Below are 16,482 nucleotides of genomic sequence, written 5' to 3' on the forward strand. Positions count from 1 at the left end.
TCCAGCGAGTTCTAACCCTGAAAATGCCACGGTTGCCCTCTCTCGCCATATTCTCCATGTAAATAGAAACCTCAGCTCAATTCGTCATTTCAAAATTTACACTGAAGACATTTGCATTTGCGAAATAATACCGTTACAATCAAAAGATGGCCAATGTGTCCTATCATATATCCAACTTGCTGGAGAAAATGACATCCTCTGACAGAGATTTTAGGTAAGAGGGCTGCTTACAATTGCATTCGTTTGCATAGTTTAATAATAACTCCGGGGTATCTTTATATCAGCATGAGATCATATAGAAATGAATGTGGAAAATTTAAGCACCTCTAATGTACGACAGCTGTCCAGTATGACAGTAGTTTATATCTTATTAAAACGTTTTAATATTTCAATACTAACAAACAACAATGGGAATAGCATTTAAATGTTTTTACTGTATTGTACAATTGTTGAACACGATGGAAAACAAAACCAAAAAAAAACTCCTAACTCTCCTTAACGTGCTGTACGTTATGGACGTAAAGCTTAATTTCACTTATGTCTTTTAAATCTGAATGATGTGCAGCATACCGTTTTAAAAACAATGTGTGCAGATTAAATACGTCTGTTTACCTTCTAAACCCTGAAATGTGGAAAATGTCAACTCTGTGAGTGTTAAATGTAAAATTATGTCAGACTACTACAGAAACAAAAGACTACAAAGATTTAGGGGAATATAACAGGATATTTGGTTCTGTTTCTATAACTGTAACACAGCTTGAAGATGTAATGTTAAACCTGCTAAGAGCATGATTATTTGGCTCACGGAGTGATGTAGCAGTAGAGCTTGAGTGCTTGCTATCTCTGGAGAATCAAAACGAACCAAACTGTCAACAAGGTCTGGTTTCTGATCAAGTAGAGCAAACAGAAGTCTAAACTGGGACATAATGTAGTGAACACATACGAAGTAGTGTATTTTTGTGTAAAACTGAGCATGATTGTGGTACACTGCAGGGTCTGTCAGTATTTTGCTGTGAAAATTAATTTTCATGTGAAATACATTGAGTATTGTCAGACAACATTCTGTGTTTGATACAACTAATAATGGGGTCTAGTAGTTACATGAATGTATAATTTCCTGGATGCATTCCCCAAACATTGTAAATTATTCCTAATATTGACTAGCCTTAAAGAGAGTCAAAAACTGCTGTGAATCTCCATGGGTACGTTATGTCACGGTTGCTGTTATGGCAAAGGAAATGTATTTAGCTATTTCCTAATTGTTTGCTCTGTTGCCATAATAGCTGCAGTGACACGGTCCAGGATCTTATTGACAGAACTATATGTAATAACCTCTCATTCGCATTACAACATTGTCGCGGGTCGCTGTTCATTTTTGTGAAGCCATTTTTCCTGTCGCAAAAAAGTACTGTACAACACACTGTATATACAACTGTGTTACAGGAGGAGCAGTTTAGTTATTGTTCTGAGAAGTTTCATGCTAGTTTTATACTGTTACAATTGTATTCCATCTTGGTCTTTTTACTTGTTTGATAATATGCAGCCCATAGGAAAATATGGGCCATATTCTCAAATTGCTCCCTCCAATTTTTTTTTTTTTTTTATTAGCTTCTATTTTTGAAAGAAGATGTTAATGCTACAAAATGAGAAACAGTCACTATGAGAATGAAGAAAACATTTGGTTATTTGGGTCTAGCTTTGTGAAACTAACAGGTGTTTTACATTTTTTTAAAAATAGGAGTTAATTAAACACTGGAGTAAACGCTTTGAAAATATGGGCCTCTGTGGTAAGGTGGGATTATCTATCCTGTATCCCAGGATTTGACCTCTGTCAAATATATAGTGTTGTGTCAGACTGCATCAGCAGCCAAGCAATTCAATTCAAACACATGAGGCACCGATTCTAAATAACCATCAAATGTAGTGAAGCCATTAAGTGTTTGTTAGGTTTGTGGAGTGATATAGTTCTACTGCAGCAGGTGAACAAGCCACTGACAACAGTTCTGGGGGTATGCTCAATATACGTGATTACCATGTACATATAACTCAGCCAATCAGAGTGCATCATTTGTGATTGAATAAGGTTTAAAGGGTAGTCTAATGGCCTGAGTTCATGTCAAAGTGTTTACCTAAACTTAGTAGTGCTGCAGTAACTTATTCTTCAATGGGATGCTGATATTTGCAGGTTTATGGCCACCAATGATTTGATGATGGAGTTGCAGAAAGACTCTATAAAGCTGGATGAAGACAGCGAGAACAAGGTGGTCACAATGCTGCTGAAACTGTTGGAGGACAAGAATGGAGAGGTACAGAACCTGGCTGTCAAGTGGTGAGTGGACCACAATGTACAACTAATTTCCACTAATTCAGGGTTGGGGATAGTCCATTTCTCTCATAAGCTATATGAGTATTTATATGCTTACTGTAGTGTCTGTCAGTGCCCAAGATCTTTCTAACAGGGACTTTGGGATATATATTTTATTTAAATGGATACAATTTGTAAAGTTCTGACTCACATTAGTTGTTCAGTGTGATGTGCTCTTTTGTCTCTCTAGTCTGGGCCCACTGGTAGGCAAGGTGAAGGATTACCAAGTTGAGACCATCGTGGACACACTGTGTACAAACATGCTGTCAGACAAGGAGCAGCTGTGGGACAACTGCAGGTATGGACCTGAAAACAGTCATCGCAGAACTTCCTCCAGCCTCCACTGGTAAGAACTGGCCTGCTGTCCTATGCTCATGCCTTGTCATTAACCAGATGTATTCCACATGTGACCGGATTTCTGAGTGAAACCTCAGTTTCTGACATTGAGTATTGTACTACAGTGCCATCCAAAAACTGTCTCTACTTCTGTGTGATGAATGTGATACTCTAAATTCATACTCTTTTGGATAGTACAATACTGTAGTATTTTTTTTTTGTATGGGCCACATGTAGTGTTGTGGATTATATGAAATAGCCTAATAGAGGAAAACCCTGCTATATATATTAGTTACTTGTATGCTACCAAGCTACTGATCTCTGGCAGCATGAGCCCAGCTTGGGAAGTCTCCACATGGACTTGTCGGAAGACTGACCAATAGTGGTCACTGGAACATGAAGGGGAAACCAATCCCTAGCCTACTTTCCTGGCACAAAGGCCAAATGACCCCCCACCAAGATTGGCGACTTGGCACAAGTGGGATTCGAACCACATATGCATAACTCACCATGCACTCCAAACGGCAGCTTTAACGAGGTAAGCCACTGGGACTTCAGAAAATGTCACCTATAGGAAGCACAATTGAATATGAGGTAAAGCTAGGTGAGATCCACCCCAACTGTAGGAGTCCTAGCCAGCTTTAATAATCAAGGCTTTTGCACTACAGGGTCCGCTCTGACCACGAATATGTGCAAGAAAATCACAGCCCAGCTGACTGGAGCCATTGGCAAGCAGGAGGATGTGTCTGTGCAGCTGGAGGCTTTGGATATCCTCTCCAACATGCTGAGCAGGTAGGCCGGGACTCCACAGCTAGGCATGAATTATTACAGTATTACTGTACAAGCCATTTAAATTGTGTCCCTCACAAAGGTGTGGTCTTATGACTATCGTGTATTCTTAATCAATCAGTCTATCAGTTCTTTGCCATTTCATCTCTCAAGCAGAGGCTGATGACTTTGCCAAATTGGTATTTTTTTCTGATTTGGCTGCTTGGCTAAACCCCCAGACACATTTCACTTGCCCTTGAACATAAGTTGGATTCAAACCTAGGCTTCCAGAGGTGAAAAACCTGAGAGGTTAGTGAATTAACCCCCTCACCAGCTAGCCCTACCTATAAGACACAGGACACAAAAAGATGTTGCTTCTCAGTGAATTAATCCTGCTATCATGCCTTGGCTCAAACCTGCTCCCTGCAGGTTAGGCAGTGGTCTGATCTCCTTCCACTCGCCCATCCTGAGCTGCCTGCTGCCCCAGCTCACCAGCCCCAGGCTGGCTGTGAGGAAGAGGGCCATCATTGCCCTCAGTCATCTGGCTCCCAGCTGCAGCGCGGCGATCTTCACAGAGCTGATGAAGCACCTCTTCAAAGAGCTCTCCAGGAACGAGTTCACCTCCACAACCCGCACCTACACCCAGTGTTTGGCGGCCATCAGCAGGCAGGCTGGACACAGAGTTGGTAAGAATTAACCTTTTGGATCAAACTTCTGGATCATTTTGGAGCTTTGCTTTTGTCTTGTATAAACATTGTGACAAATAAAACTTGGTTACTAATGGACCCTTGTTTGATTTTTTTTTCTGAGAGCTAATTATATATATATATATAGATATATATAATATATCTAAATATATAATATATATATATATATATATCAATATATATATATATACATTCAGTAGACTGAATTTTTGTTTTTAAAAACATTATATGCATCTTGCTGATGTGCATATTTTTAGGGCTTAGAATTTGTTACAATTGGCAACCCTATAATTGACAAACCCTTTTAAGTGGTCAGTGTCATAAACTATCCCTTACAGGGGGCAGCGTCAGTAATAAACATGAACATGTTGTATTGTTTCTGACTGACTTTCTATTAGGAGAGCACCTGGAGAAGATCATTCCAGTGTTGGTGAAGTACTGCAGTGTGGAGGACGATGAACTCAGAGAATACTGCTTCCAGGCGTTTGAGTCATTTGTTCGGAAGTAAGATGCATAATTAATAATAGCCACCCAAATTAGAAGCAAGTTTACATATGTTGTGTATTATTTAAAGTGTCACTTAATGAGAACATAGGAACATAAGAAAAGTTTGGGAATGAGAAAAGACTGTTTGGCCCATCAACGCTTGCTACTTCATCACATCATGCTTCCCTATTATGGGAATCTCATTTGACAGTACAGAATCAAATAGTTTTTTTTTTTTTTTAAATGTCCCTAGTGGTTTTTTATGCTACTACTTCACCTGGTAGTCTATTGCTTGGATTTATAACTAATGAAGTGCTTCCTAACTTCTGTTCTAAACTTACTTATACTCTTCCAGCTTCCATTTACATCCTGTCATTCTAATCTCTGTGCTCAGTTTGAAGTCTTGACTAGTGTTAACTTTTTACCATTTAGGGTTTTATGTAGACCAGATGGTCTACATAAGCCAGTCATCTAGCTACAGATCTCACTGGAGATTGATTTTTGTTTAATCAAAGATGTCCAAAGGAAATGTCTCCCCATATCCCTACTATGATTGGACTGTGTCTCAAGTATATCACCTACAACCCCAATTACAACTACGACAATGACGATGACAATGCGATGGACACAGAAAGTAGGGATGAGGACGACGAAGGTGAATTGTGATCGCATTAGAACACCAGTTTTTAACATGTTTTTCTTTTATTCACATTGAAACTATATTTTTGGTTCAGAGGTTGATATATTAAAACATTTAGAATTGCATCAATATAAATTGGAACCATTTGAGCAAGTTTACTTTTTTTTACATGATTGAAGTACAATCTGACGGGATATAGGTGCAATAAGAGAGACTTGTTCTGGCAGAGTACCAGAAATACTGCTCGGAGAAGTGATTTCTTGATGCATGAAAACTATGTTCTGAGAATAACATGCAACTGTAAGGCAACCTACATTTTCTGGATGCTGTTAAAGTACATCAACTTGATTTCTCTGAAACAGTAAAGTTATTGAAGAGGATAGTGTATGGCTTACTATTACGTTAGGAAATGTCCAGTGCCCCAAATATGTCATGTCAAATCAATAGAGATTGGGAAAATGTAGATGTTTGTGTAACACAACTGAATCCCTACATTTTAGACACAATAATAAGCTTTGTTTCCCACTTTAGAGACAGGTGACAAGTACAGTGATGATGACGACATGAGCTGGAAGGTCCGGCGGTCTTCAGCGAAGTGCCTGGAGGCCATCTTGAGCACGCGGCACGACATGCTGCAGGACTTCTACAAGACGGTGTCGCCCGCCCTCATCGCCAGGTTCAAGGAACGAGAAGAGAACGTCAAGGCAGATATCTTCCTGGCTTACATGTCCCTGCTGAAGCAAACACGACCCATGCAGGGTTGGCTGCAGTCATCAGACATCATGGGGAAGGAAGAATCCTCTCTTACAATGCTCACGAGCCAGGTCAGTAGAGTTTGCATGTTGGGTACTGCAGAGGACTAGGTTTATTTATAACTTGATAGATCCACTGAGATGCAACTTTTCATTGTCGTGGTTGGATGGGCCAATAGGAAATGTAGCTAGACCATAGCCCAATTTTACCAGTACACCAGCGTTATCTTCCCTGGCTTTCTTCATGAAGTTCCCCAAGTAAGAAGGGCCTTGTATAATCTTTTCTGAACACAGATAAGTGGCCCCTAACACCATGCTGGAGAACCTGATGAGTGTCTCCTGCTGAGCAACCAACACAACTTCATGCAGCACCTGCTGTTCATTGGAGGCCTTCCATTAAAGTACTGACTAGTGATAGGACAGCATGTTGTCCAAAGCCAAACCTAGATGTCATTAGACTTTGACACAAAATAATCGAAAAACATTAGGGAAAACACTTTTACTTATGCTTGTGTGTGCGGCTACAATACTCAGGGACATTGACATAGCTAGAATCAAATACAAGAAACCTTTTTAATGTTTTATATGAGGTGGGTTGATTGGGTCCAGGCAGACGCAGACCCACTGGGACCCAGCACAATAACTGCTTATGTCTCATTGAAATTTACTGTGATCCATATAAACGCTAAAATTAAACTTTTTTTGAAAATGACGTTTCATTTTTACAGGTTCCAAATGTTGTGAAAGCCTTACACAACCAGCTGAAGGAGAAAAGTATTAAATTTAGACAAGGCTGCTTATGTCTTCTCACCGAGCTGGCAAATGTATTACCAGGAGCTCTGGTGGATCATATACCAGCCTTAATACCAGGTAAATGCAAGGCATGTGCAGTGAGTAGTTCATCCAGAACCTTAACCGCTCTATCATAAGATTATAAAGTGATGCACTAATTTCAACAAGAAATTTTATTTTTAATACTTACTTGATACAATTCTGATGTCAGACCAGAGTCTACTATGTTTTGTTTTTAGCCTTTAAAGCTGTAGCCCTTCAAAAAGATCTGATGATTTATGCGACAGAAAAAGATTATTTAGATGAAAGCAGATGAAATCAAAATACATTTTAAAGAAGAATGTACTAGTGTAGGACAGCTCTCTATCTTCTGTGGTAACTCTGACATCAAGTTGGAATAAAATAGTTGGCTTACAACTTTTTTTTTTTTATTTTCTTAGGCATTGTGTACTCTCTAACTGACAAGTCTAGTTCCTCGAACATTGACAGCTTGTCCTTCTTGACTGTCATTCTTTGTAACCACCCTCCTGAAGCTTTGCATCCTCACATCAGTGTGATCATGCCCCCTGTGGTGTCCTGCATTGGGGACCCCTTCTACAAGATTACTTCAGAGGCTCTACTGGTAACCCAGCAGCTTGTGAAGGTCATTCGACCACTGGAAAAGCCCTCCTCCTTTGACTCAAAGCCATACGTGAAAGATTTATTTTCAAGCACTTTGAAGAGACTCAAAGCTGCAGATATAGACCAAGCGATTAAGGAACGAGCCATATCCTGTATGGGTCAGATTATCTGCAACCTTGGAGACCAAATAGGTGGAGACCTGCAGCCTACTCTAAAGATATTTCTTGAAAGACTCAAAAATGAAATCACAAGACTGACAACTGTGAAGACACTAACTTTGATTGCAGGTTCCTCTCTGAAAATAGATCTTAGGCCAGTTCTGGCTGAAGGGGTACCAATATTGACCTCTTTCTTAAGAAAGAATCACATGCCTTAAAACTTATGACTTTACTTGCTTTGGACATCATAATTAAGAACTATAGCGACTGCCTCAAGCCTGCCATGATTGAATCTGTTGTTAGTGAGCGTCCGTCTTTAATTGGGGAAAATGATATGCATATTTCATTGGCTCAGTGGCTATAGTGCTCCTCAGCTGCTTGACAAAGGTCTGCCCTTCCTCTTTGTCCAAGATCAGTGGGTCTGTTTTGCCTGAAGTCTTTAATTTGGTCCATTCCCCGTTACTGCAGGGAGGAGCAATGAATGCCATTCTAGATTTCTTCCAAGCTTTGGTTGTAACCAAAGCAGGTAACATGGGTTTCAATGAGCTTCTGAAACATTTAACAGGTCCTTTCTATGGCTCCCAAAAGTCTTGTGGATCTACCATTATGCACAGACAGTCCTACTACTCTGTGGCGAAGTGTGTGGCAGCGCTTTCTTCAACCTGTCCGAAGGAAGCAATAAATATGGTAAATCACTTCATTCAAGATGTTAAAAACACAGAGTCGTCATAGGACATACTATGAACCTTGGTAGACAGAAAGAGTTAAAAACAGTCATCCTTGAGGCATTTTCTTCCCCAAACGAAGAAGTAAAATCGGCTGCATCTTACGCTTTAGGTAACATTTGTGTGGGTAACCTGAACAAATACCTTCCCTTCATGCTAAATGAGATTGGAAGTCAACCGAAGAGACAGTACCTGCTTCTTCACTCCTTAAAAGAGGTCATCAGCTCTTCTTCTGCGGAGGCCTTGAAGCCTTATGTGGAGGACATCTGGACCTTGCTGTTCAAGCACTGCGAGTGTTCAGAGAAGGGGGCACGCAATGTGGTTGCAGAGTGTCTGGGAAAACTCACCCTTGTAAATCCTGCCCATTTACTACCCAGGCTAAAGAAACAGCTGACTTCACGTAAATATAGTGAACAATGAACTCTATGGCTAACTATCTGGTTATGAGAGATAATTTGCTGACAGATTTCGGTTCATATCACCAGTAAATCAAGTGAGTTTATTATTTTTTTTCCATGACAAAGGAGCCAAAAAGTATTCTTCACTCCGCTCATCAAGTTTATTTAATTGATGCCGACTGTATCAATTACTATACAGGGATATTAAATTAAACAGAGGTGCTGCATATGTGGTAAAGAAATACAAGGGTAGCATATGCAGCACTCTTATTTAGTTTAGCATCCTTGTATGGTAATCCATCGGCCACTGAACTTGATAAACACTATGCAGAGCTTGGATTGTGTCCAGTTTTATAAAAGTAGTACCTTTTACATTTCAGGTTCACCATATACCTGGAGCACTGTAGTCACTGCAATAAAGTTTACTATTACAGACCAGCTTCTGCCAATAGATGCACTTTTAAAGGGATGCATAGGTAAGTCTTCTTGTACTGGTGTGCAGTACTTGTTCAATACATCATTACAAGGCTTAACATAGAGCAGTGTGATTTTCAACATGCGTGACCCTGTTCATTTTCTCAAGGGGATTTCCTGAAGACATTACAAGACCCTGATCTGAATGTCAGACGTGTGGCCTTGGTGATGTTTAACTCTGCTGCTCACATCAAGCCTTCCTTAATCTGAGACCACTTGGACAGTGTGCTTCCCCATCTCTACAATGAAACTAAAATCAGAAAGGATCTCATTCGGGAGGTATGTACAGCATGGTGAGAGCCCACACAGATGCATCGTGCAAATCAATTCTATAAAAATAACAGGCACTGCATGAAGCAGAACTAAGTAGGACACACTTAATGGGCTACCTGGTCATATTGTGGGATCCTTTAAGACCTAATTTGGAGACCAATCAGCTACTAGGAATCTAACAAGCTTTGATGGGCCACATGGTCTCCTTGTTTGTAAAGTTTCTTCTTCTCATATGTTAAGGTTTTCAATGCTACGTGTTTTACTGGATCTCATTTTGGAATCCAGTCATTTTTCATGGCTTCAAACCCAACAACAGAATGACAGAATCATAGTATTCCCCATAGTGCTCTGTTTCTAAGTTTGCTAACATGTGTAATGATACATGAAAACCCATTTGGTAACTGTGACTTTGTTTCTAGGTGGAAATGGGCCCTTTCAAACACACAGTGGACGATGGCCTGGATGTGAGGAAAGCTGCTTTTGAGTGCATGTACACCCTCCTGGATAGCTGTCTGGATCGGATGGATATCTTCGAATACCTGAACCATGTGGAAGATGGGTTGAAAGATCACTATGATATCAGGGTATAACACAGCAAGACACCTGCTTTAGGTCTGTATTTTACACATATAGCCAGCAGAAACGTGCACAAAATCTGAACATCAATTCCTCTTTCAAATTCTTATATTACTATGCAATTCTAATGAAAATCATGCATGGCAGACCATAAAATGTAATTGTTGCATTGTCCTTGTAATGGCTATGCTACAAGGTAAGTGGTTGTTTTTGCATTGCATGCAGTAGTAATAAATTGTAGTGGTAATATGTTTGTTTCTATAAGTTAATGTTCAACCATGTTTAGAATATTCCAAAGACCATGATACAATATCCATGACCTGCATTAGATCTGGACCACTTTCTCTTGTTTAGATGCTGACATTCATTATGCTGGCTCGCTTGTCTACCATGTGCCCCAATGCTGTCATGCAAAGACTGGACCGACTGGTGGAACCACTTAGAGCAACCTGCACCACAAAGGTAGCATGTACCTTGTTTCTATTTACCTGGCTTTGAACTTACTTTGAGCTTCAAATCATGTGACAATGTGACCTTTCAACTCTACCAGACCCACCTACTCCCTGTCGAATGTAGAGTAATTGGGAGGCAGGGATTATAAAATGTCACAATGTGACATGATTTGAATGGAATAAAAACAAAGTCCATAACAAAATATTCATGACACTAAAACGGTGTTAAGCTTTATGAATAGTGCCTGTTATAAAAATATAATGCTACAATGTAAATCACAAGCAAACAACACAAACTTGCATGCCATTCTAAATCAAACAAGTCTCAATGGTTATATCTATTACTAATTGCTGGCCTGTCCCAAATTGCTTGATGTACCAATCCTCTGTACAGGTTTACTTGTTGCATACAATGATAAAAATAAATGTTCAAAGAGTATAAAAAACTGGTAAATGTAGTTTACTGTAGGAAAGTGGTTCAGATGTATCATGATAAACATATATGAAAGGTTTCTTACTGTTTTGCAAACTAAATACAAGGCAAGGTTGGACATTAAAAACACTGAAAAAAAGCTGAAGGGCCATCTAGTCTTGAGGATCTACTGTCTTGCAAGAAGACAGCTTTTCTGTATTACAGAATAAATGCCAGGATGTCATAATGAAAAGAGCCCCTGTAAACGCCAGCTGTGTTGCGTTGCAGGTGAAGGCTGGCTCGGTGAAGCAGGAGTTTGAGAAGCAGGATGAGCTGAAACGCTCGGCCATGCGGGCTGTAGCAGCGCTGCTCACCATCGCAGAGGCACAGAAGAGTTCTGTTATGTCAGACTTCACCTCCCAGATCAGGGCCAACAGCGAAATGGCTTCCATCTTTGAAAGCATTCAGCTCCTCCACTGCCGCCACAGAAACAACGGACACCAGCTAAAATCAGTCTGTCCATTACCAGATCGAGAATGCTGTGGTTTGAAACCGTCTAACATTAAGGCACCGTTTTCAAATGAGAAGTGATCAACTTAACCAGTTTGGTAAGTTTTTATGGTATATTGTAATGCTGTAAACATGAGGGGGATATAATAAAACACCTTTAAGAATATTATGCCAGATGATGTGACTTTTATGCAACTCTGCTTGGATTGCAAGTATCTTGTATATATTCATAGTCTGTGAAATTCAAAACAGTTGCGAGGAAATTTGCTAATATTGCAAGGCTGAGGAAATTAATAAGTTTAAATGAATCTATACAGAAATTTCATAGGTTAAAGTAGCAATTACAAGTATTATCATTTTTTATATTTACTGGAAAAAGAAATAGAAGTTACATGCATTTGTTATATAAAGGTTGGGCTCCTAATATGTACACCAATAGGCAAATTTCAATTGTATACATATTTATAATACTATAATACAGCCTTAGAACGTAAAAGCAGGGAGACTTGTTTTTTTTACTGGAATACAAACAGACTTGTTTTCTGATATTTCAAGGTGGAGAGCGCTTTGTCTTTTTTCCCCCCAAGTTTGTGTGGAATGTTGCTGCATGAATGAATTGCTGAATTTCTGCATGTGGGGAACAACAAACATCTTCCAGCTGCCTGTGTGTATCATACTTGAGAGCTAGAAGAATCACAGTTGACTACATATGCTTACAGTGGCAAAGCAGGGTTGCCTGTGTGGTTCCTAGAGAGATCACTGTTTACATACAATGACCTCTATGTACACATTGAAAAGCTACTTTAAGATTAAAGGAAGGCTGAATTAAGGCAATTGCTGCAAATTTTTTTTTTTTTTTTTTTTTTTTTTTTTTTTTTTAAAGTTCAGGCAATCCTTTAAGTTTTGTCTGAGTGACAATTGTTTTCAATACACTTATTATAAAGCTTATCATAGATCTTTGGTTATCACTTTTTTTTTTTTAACCTGTTTGGTGGGTTTTAACCCTAGTATTAAATAATCCGTTTGTGGTGAAATCCTACTTTTTTGGGTTTAACTATGAAAACAGACCCTGTTTATTATTAATGTATAACATTACAGTACATTCAATTAAATGAAGTTTGGATGAGGTCACAGGGGTGATTGACATGTTACAGATGTCTCCATGGAAACAAGAACGTGTCTTAAATCGGATGATATCTAGTTATCGGATATATTTAATTTGTATCTAGGTTTGGACGTGATTGAGTTCTACAGAACAGGTAAACAACTTTCTTCTTATGAAAATAGAGAATCTGTAAGTTGAAAGTCAAAAATTAGGATTCTACGTCATTTTGTACCGATTTCCACGAGTGCAGCTCATCACTACAAAATGGCATGTAAACAACAGTAAAACGCGTGTTTCTCTTGCTACAAAGTTGGAAATAGTTCAAGCTAGTGAAAAAAAAAAAAAAAACAACTGACTGACAAATAGAACAATTTGGCGTTCGCCATTCTGTTAAATAATTTTGTAGGGGTGGCATTAAATTTAGTTTGACAGTTTTTAAAAAAAAATTCTTACTATAACATACACTTGCTTAGTAATGTTTCTTTTAATTATTCCGTTTATTTCATATGTTGATACATGCGAGTCCTAACAAGTAATAAATATTTATGGATTTATAGTGTCTGGTGGTCAACTCCATCTTAGAGAACAGTTCACCTGCTTCTCCGAGAGGTGTTCTCTTAGCTAGAGACTAACAAAAAAAATAACAATTAAGTCATATGAATGGCAGGGTTTTTGATTTTTTTTTTTTTTTTTTTTTTTTTTTTTAATTGAAACAGGTAAGGATCAAGCAACACAGTTTATTCATTCTCTTCACTGCGTAGTCTTGCATTTGGATTGGTGACCTTGATAGCCAGTTGTGCGGCTCTCTCAACAATGATCTTTCGGTTCTTAGAGGAGACATTGTGGGCAATCTCTGCACAGTGGGTTCTAAGAAAGTAAAAAAAACAAACAAAGTTCATGTCACTCTTATACTCATCTTTGGCTCCAAGGAGTGGGATTCAAAAAGGCCATCACGAGCAGTCCTCCTAGTGCTGTTACTTCATGATGCATTATATCATTAATGAGACCGAGCCTTCACGTGCACAACATTTGACAACTGATAGATCCAAGTATATATCACTCAGTTAACACCAGAAAAATGTGTACATTCTAAAATAAACTTCCCTATGGCTCCTCAAATGTTCTGTATATACTTACTTACCAGGTTGTTTTAATTAAGTGATTTGTTGCAGATTATCTTCCACCTGATAGCTAAGAAGTGAGCTACAGATGGAACGGGTATGTCCTCTGCTGTGCTCTCCCTCTGGTATCTGAAGCTGAGGGGGTATAGCAGACCTCGCCAGCTATGATCCAAGGAGGGAAGCAAAGATGCAACACCTACTGTTCACATCGTCTGTTGCTGTAATCTTCCACTGTACCTTAACTGTAGTTGCCTAGCTGTGAACTACACTACACAGGTATAGTAGTCCAGAAAACTAGACTCACCAGGCAGAATAAGAGAAAAATAAAACAATGATTTGACAGTTACTAAATCCCTTTACATTAAACAACGGATTTAGATAATCCTACAGGAATGTACATTTTATTTGAGTGCTTCTTTTAGACTTTAGGTATTGGTAAAGCTTACTTGTTGCTCATCATGAGGACCTCGAGTTCTTTGATGTTGTGTACCAAAAACTTTCTGAATCCAGTTGGGAGCATGTGCTTTGTCTTCTTGTTGCTTCCATAACCGATGTTTGGCATCAGAATCTGGCCCTTGAACCTCCTGCGCACTCTGTTGTCAATACCTCTGGGTTTACGCCAATTTTTCTAAAGTAAAAAAAAAATAGTAATAAGTTAGCAAACCAGGAAGACTAGTGAAACAAACAAAACCAAGACAGATGCTACTCACTGACAGACATTTTTAGGTGGAAGCAACAGTCTGTACTTAAACCAAGAAATAAAGTGAATCCACTCTTAAAATCGTGCCTTACCTTGACCTTGACATATCGATCAGACTGATGGCGGATGAACTTCTTGGTACGTTTCTTAACGATCCTCGGCTTGATGAGAGGCCTGAGGTTTACCATGGTGCCTACATATGAAAATAAAAAGGTATATTTTACAATACTGATAAAAGACCACAGTTGAAAGAATATACAGATTTCGGACAAATGCAGCAGCAAATGACAAGTTAGCCAACTTTTTTTTACAAAAGATTTTGCCAATAAGATTAAAATTACAAAAATGTATCTATTCGGGTAGTTAACTTCAGACCTTATGTTAAATAGATCAGCTCACATGCTTCCCAGTAAAACACCCAAATCAAAACCATTATTTGAAATGTAATTGTATACTTCCTGAGCACTTGGACTGCTTCAACTGTATCATTCTACTGCTGCAAAATACTAAAAGCATTCCCACTTGGCACAAAATGACAAAGCATGATTCAAGTGACTTACAGTATCTAAACCCCACTTTAAGAAATGTAAACACACCATCAGCAGGTTTCCCACTGTGCACAGAAGACAAACGAGTAACGCAGTAAACTGACCCTGAACAGTAGTGCACAGTCATACGATGAGCTGGTTGCTTAACTAATCTATTCGTTTTGCCAAGTCGCATGCAAGGTGCTCAGCAAAGCATTTAGTTGCACTTTCAGCTGCTTTAATAAGAACATAAGAAAGTTTACAAACGAGAGGAGGCCAATCGGCCCATCTTGCTCGTCTGGTTGTTAGTAGCTTATTGATCCCAGAATCTCAAAGCAGCTTCTTGAAGAATCCCAGGGTGTCAGCTTCAACAACATTACTGGGGAGTTGATTCCAGACCCTCACAATTCTCTGTGTAAAAAGTGCCTCCTATTTTCTGTTCTGAATGTCCCTTTGTCTAATCTCCATTTGTGACCCCTGGTCCTTGTTTCTTTTTTCAGGCTGAAAAAGTCCCTTGGGTCGACACTGTCAATACCTTTTAGAATTTTGAAATCTTGAATTAGGTCGCCACGTAGTCGTCTTTGTTCAAGACTGAACAGATTCAATTCTTTTAGCCTGTCTGCATATGACATGCCTTTTAGCCCAGAATAATTCTGGTCGCTCTTCTTTGCACTCTTTCTAGAGCAGCAATATCTTTTTTATAGCGAGGTGACCAGAACTACACACAATATTCAAAATGAATCGCGTTTCAGTGACATCACAACCATGAACATTTCTTATAGAACACAAAACTTCACAAAATGAAAGCAAACACTTAATACACGTGTTCCATGTGGTGAATTTCCACAAACGCCATCTAAACAGCTTCCCGGTGAGGTTTACTTTTGTCGTAATCACTCAATCGCGAGAATAGGTTCACGTAAAAATGCACATATGACATTTTCATTGATATCAGCTATAAACGGTATTGGTAAATGTTAAATATGCCCTTATAACAATGAAGACACGACTGTAAAATTCGTTATGCAAGTATATTATCTTCTCTGAACAGGCAGCAGAGATTATCCATAGAACCGAGGCCTAGTTCCGAGAGTCTTAAAACAAATATTAAAGACCCCCAAAATCTTTAAAACCTAAAGTTATTATTGCAGTAGCACTACACAAGAAGTGTACCTTTAAAACGCTGACATGCGTTGTAATAACATTATGAATTAACACACATATAGGCGCACTGGTCTGTAAACTGGGTATCACGTCACCATTTTAGTTAACAGTTAATCGAACAACTTTTAAATTAAACTACGAATAACACACAGTAATAATGCGTCTCGGTGTTTAAGACATAAAATGCTTAATAAAAGTACCGATACATCCTTCTGTTTTAAAGATGTTTAAGGATTTTTCTCACTCACCGGCTAGAAGGAATCTGCCTTCTATTAAAACAGCACGGAGAAAGAGAGAGAGAAGAGGCTGCTGGGAAGTAATAAAGGGGCTGCAAGGGAGCTAAAAAAAAAAAAGCACAGTTTGCTATTTCAGTAAATATATTAAAAAAACAATCAAGGATTAAAAATAAACTATATGCAT

At 38.9% G+C, this 16,482-nt stretch overlaps 1 protein-coding gene and 1 pseudogene across 1 annotated transcript; one reads left to right on the forward strand and one right to left on the reverse strand.

Annotated features, from left to right (window-relative positions):
• Positions 1-10: 10 nt before the first annotated feature.
• On the forward strand, positions 11-13,182 carry LOC121328820 (annotated as a pseudogene).
• Positions 13,183-13,226: 44 nt separating this feature from the next.
• On the reverse strand, positions 13,227-16,412 carry LOC121328819 (60S ribosomal protein L32). The gene is made up of 4 exons (XM_041273900.1): positions 16,311-16,412; positions 14,464-14,564; positions 14,118-14,299; positions 13,227-13,417 (listed from the first exon to the last, which is right to left on the reverse strand). Exons 2-4 carry the CDS (start codon positions 14,557-14,559, stop codon positions 13,288-13,290), a joined length of 408 nt encoding a protein of 135 aa, XP_041129834.1. The 5' UTR covers positions 14,560-14,564; positions 16,311-16,412; the 3' UTR covers positions 13,227-13,287.
• Between the last annotated feature and the right edge of the window lie 70 nt (positions 16,413-16,482).

This window comes from Polyodon spathula, chromosome 16 (genome assembly GCF_017654505.1).
Source record: "Polyodon spathula isolate WHYD16114869_AA chromosome 16, ASM1765450v1, whole genome shotgun sequence".
In the NCBI taxonomy this organism is placed as follows: Eukaryota; Metazoa; Chordata; class Actinopteri; order Acipenseriformes; family Polyodontidae; genus Polyodon; species Polyodon spathula.

Bases quoted from the DNA above. Each gene is read 5' to 3' on its own strand.
- LOC121328819 (XM_041273900.1), bottom strand. From the start codon at position 14,559: ATGGTAAACCTCAGGCCTCTCATCAAGCCGAGGATCGTTAAGAAACGT. The intron at 14,300-14,463 runs GTAAGGCACGAT...TTTTTACTTTAG, and splicing joins ATCGATATGTCAAGGTCAAG to AAAAATTGGCGTAAACCCAG. The intron at 13,418-14,117 runs GTAAGCTTTACC...TTACTTTCTTAG, and splicing joins GTCCTCATGATGAGCAACAA to AACCCACTGTGCAGAGATTG.